Here is a 6,005-nt window from a genome sequence, read left to right as displayed (position 1 = left end):
CGAGGTCATGGCAACTATAGCAGTAGCGCTGTATGCGGTGGACGCGCTACTGCTATTTTCCTGTCAGCAGCGCGTTTTGACGACACACGCTGCTGCTAAATAGCAGTAGCGTGGTATTTTGAAGAGCGCTACTGGTAAGATTCTGTGTATAGGCTTTTCCCTAGTAGTGGCAAGAGGGGGGAGTCCTATTCCCGGTGGGAGTAGGACTCCTCCAGGTGCACCCCTAGGGGCCGGCCGCACCTCCCCCCTCCCTCCTTTATATACGGGGGCAGGGGGGCACCTCTAGACACACAAGTTGATCTTTGTGATCGTTCCTTAGCCGTGTGCGGTGCCCCCTCCACCATATTCCACCTCGGTCATATCGTTGCGGTGCTTAGGTGAAGCCTTGCATCGGTAGAACATCATCATCGTCACCACACCGTCGTGCTGACGGAACTCATCCCCTCCACCCTGCTGGATCGGAGTCCGGGGATCGTCATCGAGCTGAACGTGTGCTGAACTCGGAGGTGCCGTATGTTCGGTGCTTGGATCGGTCGGATCGTGAAGACGCACGACTACATCAACCGCGTTGTCATAACGCTTCGGCTTACGGTCTACGAGGGTACGTGGACAACACTCTCCCCTCTCGTTGCTATGCATCACCATGATCTTGTGTGTGCATAGGAATTTTTTTGAAATTACTACGTTCCCCAACAAAAACCCCATCTGGACCAAATCCTAGTCCTTACTCTCCCACTCCTCGCTCCACTGCCTCTCCCCTTCCCTCCCTATGTTGAGCTTCGGCGATGCATCCGGCAGTGAGACGGATCCCATTGATTGGGATGCCCTACTGCCCAAGGAGTCGGAGGAAAACGATGAGGACCTTGCCCTTTTTGTGTCGCATTGCGGCGGTCACAACTCACAAGTGGAAAAGGGTGGAAGATCAAGCTCCGCGTCATCCCTAGTCCCGTGGTGGCCGTCCAAATGCGCCGTCCCCTGCCCCTGCTAGACAGTGTTGGATCCTCATGCCCACACCACAAAGCCCGTAGAGGAGAACGACCGAACCGGAGGCGAGAGCCGCACGCCGTAAGAGGCAACGGGCCACACAGAGGGTGACGACATCATCCGGGTCCTCCCGCGCCCGCCACAGCTCCCACATGTCCACACAACTTGGCCCGGAGGAGCAGCTCATGCGTGGCGTCATCCGTCCGCTAGTCGTTGACCTTGGCGTAGGCGGACGCAGACACAAACGGCCGCCGCCCCCCTCCGTCGCACCCTACCGCCCTGCCTCCTGGCGGTAGGCTGTATAACCCTACCGCCAAAGTCCCTGGCTGTAGCAAGAGGGTCAAATCCCTAAATTTTTTCAAACCAGGGTCAGATCCTGAAATTGTTAGGAAAAAGGGTTAAAACACGAAATTTAGCCCCGCAGCTCCCACATGTCCACATGGCTTAGCCCGGAGGAGTAGCTCATGCGTGGCGTCATCCGTCCGCTAGTCATTGACCTTGGCGGAGGCGAACGCGAGGCATCGTTGCAAGAACGCGAAGGCACTCCAGCTTGACATCAAGGAGTCTGAGCGCCCCAATGATGGAGAGGGCGGCCGCCATGGCGTAAACGGCTTGGCTCGCGAAGCAGTAGGCCCGCGCCGCCCGTCGTCTTGTCGACATCATCTCCTCCTCGTCGTCCGACAACGGCACGACGAGCGATGATCCTTCGATTGTCGACTACAGCCACTGGTCAGGTTACCGCAAGGAGAAGGGGACGACGAGGAAATGCCCCACTTCGTTTATAATTAGATAATCTAGCTACCTTGTTAGTTAATCTCCGTATCTAAGTAGATGAACTTACTCTTTTGGGTCCCATTCCGTCCGATCGTGCAAAATTTTAATCCTCAATCTATGCATCAATGTATGAAATGCTATGTTCCTATATTGCTATGTTGATTGACACAGTGTTGATCATATTGCGTGGCTTGTACTACGTACGTATTTGGGACGCAGGATGTGAATGGTGCAGCTGCGGAAGTGAGGAAATGAGGGTGACCGGTATTGCTCACCGACACCGCCGAATGTCGGCCAACTTACAAGGGGTCGAATTTGACCGGTCCACGCTCTTACGAGTGATTTTTTTACTGCACTCCCTCCCTGGTGAGTACGCAGCGCACTGCACCCCGCCCTACACTACGAGCCGGTGAACCCACGCGCCAATCGTGTCGGCGTCTCACCACAAACGTGTAGCTCTTGGATCGTCACGTTTTTTTTGTTGGCATACCCCACTTTTTTTTTTTGAGGGTGTTGGCATACCCCACTTGCCCGTGCCTGGTCTGCTTCGTTCGCGGGACCCACACTGACCAGTGAGCTTGCGTCCGTCCCAGCGAATTCAGCCGAGCTAGCTGCCCCTTGAAATACGCCGTGAACGGCCAAGGAAACCGCTCCGGATTTTTTTTCTTTGGGCTCTCCACCGCACGTTTGCCCATATAAATACGGAGCCTACCCCGTCCGGACAAGCCCCTCCGTCCACTTTCCCCTCCTCCCACAGACCAAGAACATCAGGAGCCGCCATGGCTCCCGAGCCTCGCAGGTCAGCCATGGCCCCTGCGCCTCGCAGGGCGGCCATGGCCCCCCCTTCTCTCCCTGCCGGGGCGGTGCGCCGTCGCACAGCCAGGTCCCGGATGGATACACCCATGGCCGTTTCAGTCTGTTCAGATCGGAGGGGTTCTTTGCGCGAGTCCCCCGCCTGTCTGGGTAAACTGAGGCGGCCTATGGGCTGTCGGAGCCCTTGATGGATGCCGCTGTGCGCCGTCTGGATGGCGCGGCGCGGCGCGCTGCGACGAGCCAGGATTTTGCGCATCAGGTAGGCGCCTTGATGAGAGAGATCTGAATCCACATCTGCTCTTTTTTGTGTTGCCCTTTTCGGTTCAAGACGATTCGATTTGAAGGAATTCCAGTGGATTTAGTTCATTTGGATTGCGGTTTGCGTTGATTTGAGGCGCTTGGTGACTGTAGGGGTATGCGCCTATGCCTCCTTTGTATCAGTTTTCACTGTCTCTGAGCAATTCTTGTGCACAGAGTGGCCTTTTGGGCCAATTCCTGCTGCTAACGATACCGTTTCGCCTCTTCTGTGTTTTGAACACCGCCTAGTCCCATCCCAATTCCTCGCCTTCGGATTGGAAAAACAGGCATTCATCGCAATCGCGAACCGCCTGTCATCCCACTCGCTCCAAGGCAAGCAAAACCCCGCCCGTCAGCATTGCTCCGCGGCTCCCGCTTTCCCCGATCATCATATAAACCTGCCGCCCCGCTCCTGTAACCGCCTATCCAGCTCCCCGACGCACATTCCACCCCCGCGGCGCCCATCTCCACGCTTCCTCCTCCTCATCCGCCCGCTTCCCGGAGACGCGCCCACCTCGCCCTCCCTCCCCCGAGCGGAGGTATCGACGATCGCGTCCTCCCTCTCTCCCCCTCTCTCTCATCACGCTGTTCAAATCGGCCCGGTGAATTGCATTGGGGATTCGACGAGGTTCGAACGCGAACCCTAGGGGCCCTTTGCCGATTCAGTTAGGATCAGGGTTCGGACTCTCGAATTGCGGTTCTAACCGTCGAGTTGTCCTTGCGTAGATCAATTTGGTGTTTACTCGCGGGGATCACGGACACGTAGCGCTGCGAGCGATGCCGCGACTTGATTCGGGTCGCGTTTTTCGGGGTTTGGTCGGTTATATTGATCATGTTCTGCTGTCTGATCTGGGGAACCACTGTGGGTTGTTGTAGTACTAGTACTACCTATCCTTTCTCAACACGTAGCTCGTCTCAATATATGTCTTGCTCACATGGATGTCAACTCAATCATTAGTGGTATAATGTCTTATCTGAACACAGTTTTTTAGTAACGGATTATGCTGTTTTTTTTCAGAAGTATTCTGTAATGCAATATAATACTAGAATGAGAAGTAATCAAATAGATTACCAGCTATGTAATTTAGTAACTTATGTTATTTACTCATTATAATCTCTCAAAGGAATCCTGTCTCAGCACGTAGCATTTTCTCCCTTTTGTAAACACCAAAATGCTGACTAAATCACCTTGTATATAACTTAGATGTGAAGTAAATTCCCTGTTGTTACTAAATGAACATATGTATATTTCAGGAGTGATATATTGTTAATGGGAAGTTAATTCTCTACCTATGTTCTTTATTCAGGAAATAAGAGCTTTTGCAGAATTTAGTTTTGATTACGGCCCTGTTTGCAGCTTTGATCTTGGCTGTAACTTAAATTGTCAGAAGACCTGTTATGATGTTTGCAGGGCTAACATATGTTACTATGTGTTTCTCTTTTGCTTAGCCAATGGCGAACAACAAGAAGTCTGCTGCCCGTACTGAAGCTAGGGCTCCACCAGTTGGTAGAAGGGCTGGCCTTCGACTAGGTACTGAGTTATTGCTGGTTTCTGTTATTTTGGGATCATATCTTGATGATATTTGAAACCTATATGGTTATATGAATTTCAGACGCACAGACCGAGCGTTTTGCTGCCGAAGCTGAGGGGAATGGTATTGAGTGTTCTCTTAAAACCAGTCTATTTCTTATTTGTTGCTGCCTTGGGTATTCTCTTAGAACCTTGTGGCTGCAGGACTCGCGGTTTTCTGGGGAGTTACGGTGATGCTTAGAGAGCGTACTGCCAGGTTCTTTGAACCAAATTTCTGCATTGGGTATGTTCAGATTCTAGACTTAAAATGTTATATTTGCAGATTGCTTAGATTTGATGCAAGTACATTGTTAATATTCTGAGCATTATATATATTATTTGGCTGGAGTACTGGAATTAGATAATAACTAACCTTTTTATAGGCAGCTTGTCTTATTATTGCTACTTGTGATAATTTGCAGAATTGTGGTATCAAGGTCATCTACTTTCGGGGAGTTCACCCAGCAGGCAGCTCTTAGCATCAGGACAACAGCTGTGAGGAATCATATCGAGCTTCCTGAGCAGGCCCTTGAGGATTTACAGTTCTTTGTAGGTTCGGATAACATGTGCCCTCTGCCTGGTATGACTTTGATGTTCGATTTTATGATGAAATCAAATATATAATCAATTTTGTTAAGTGGAAACTAACCATTAATCTACTCACTTGTAGATGTGTCGATGATGGAGATCGAGCGCAAGTTCAAAGGTGCTGATGAGGTCGTCCTGATGCTGTTCCTGGCCACCCACTGAAACCAACAACGTCTCTCATACATTCAAACTGCAAATGACTATGTAAATAGTTGCTGCTGATGCCGGTCCGACAGCAACCGCAGTGTGGCGCGGTCATACAAATGGAACTATGGTTTCACCACGTTACATGATGTAAAACGTTGGTGATGTTGGTTCGACACCAACTGATGCGTGGCATCTTAACTCCACCCCACCCTCATTTGCTCGAACTGTCACATGTAAGGCCTATGGTTGATCTTATCTTCTAGGATATGTGCTTCGCAATGCTGTTATTCTCATGCACTGCATCTATTATGCTGTGCATCAGCTATGGGGTTTGCCTGCGGACACGCAATGTAAACAAGTACTTCGAGATGTGATGGGATCAATTTGGTGAACCGGATTTTGATGTGTGTTTCGTGATGTTTGAACAATCCTTTGTTTACTCTTTCTATGTTACACTAAAGGACTGCAAAAATTTCTAGTTAGAACGAAATATTGTTAAGGCTGCAGCTTTATTCAAAACTCCACCCATACCAATTTACCCAGTTGTTTTCCCATCAAAATCTTGGTATGAGTATCAGACTTTGCCAAATCTTGTGATAATGCTGGCTCCGGCGGAGCGTGCTACCGGCACTTCAAGATCGAGGCGATTTACCTTGTCGTAATTTTCATTTTTGCTGGGGTTGTTCATACCATAAGATGGAGGCTAATGGATCTGAGTTTTTTTTTTTTTTTGCGAAAACAATCAAACCTTCCATGCCCTCACATGCCATCAATATTTTTGGCCGCCGTACTTGCATTAGGCACACAGTCTCTCTATTGGCAAATTTGACAA

At 50.2% G+C, this 6,005-nt stretch overlaps 1 protein-coding gene across 1 annotated transcript; it reads left to right on the top strand.

Annotated features, from left to right (window-relative positions):
- The first annotated feature begins 2,474 nt into the window (after positions 1–2,474).
- On the top strand, positions 2,475–5,570 carry LOC123136428 (uncharacterized). Its single transcript, XM_044555787.1, has 6 exons — positions 2,475–2,830; positions 4,318–4,399; positions 4,482–4,523; positions 4,604–4,682; positions 4,861–5,018; positions 5,109–5,570. The coding sequence occupies exons 1-6, from the start codon at positions 2,759–2,761 to the stop codon at positions 5,186–5,188; spliced, it is 513 nt and encodes a 170-aa protein (XP_044411722.1). The 5' UTR covers positions 2,475–2,758; the 3' UTR covers positions 5,189–5,570.
- Positions 5,571–6,005: the final 435 nt, after the last annotated feature.

The sequence above is a fragment of the Triticum aestivum genome, chromosome 6B (genome assembly GCF_018294505.1).
Source record: "Triticum aestivum cultivar Chinese Spring chromosome 6B, IWGSC CS RefSeq v2.1, whole genome shotgun sequence".
NCBI lineage: Eukaryota > Viridiplantae > Streptophyta > Magnoliopsida > Poales > Poaceae > Triticum > Triticum aestivum.
Note: the sequence above shows the minus strand (reverse complement) of the source record. Positions and strands in the feature narration are given on the sequence as shown.

Excerpts from the sequence above, each read along its gene's own strand:
- LOC123136428 (XM_044555787.1), top strand. The coding sequence starts at position 2,759 with ATGGATGCCGCTGTGCGCCGTCTGGATGGCGCGGCGCGGCGCGCTGCG. Across the intron at positions 4,400-4,481 it reads AAGGGCTGGCCTTCGACTAG|ACGCACAGACCGAGCGTTTT; the intron begins GTACTGAGTTAT and ends TATGAATTTCAG. Across the intron at positions 4,524-4,603 it reads TGCCGAAGCTGAGGGGAATG|GACTCGCGGTTTTCTGGGGA; the intron begins GTATTGAGTGTT and ends TTGTGGCTGCAG.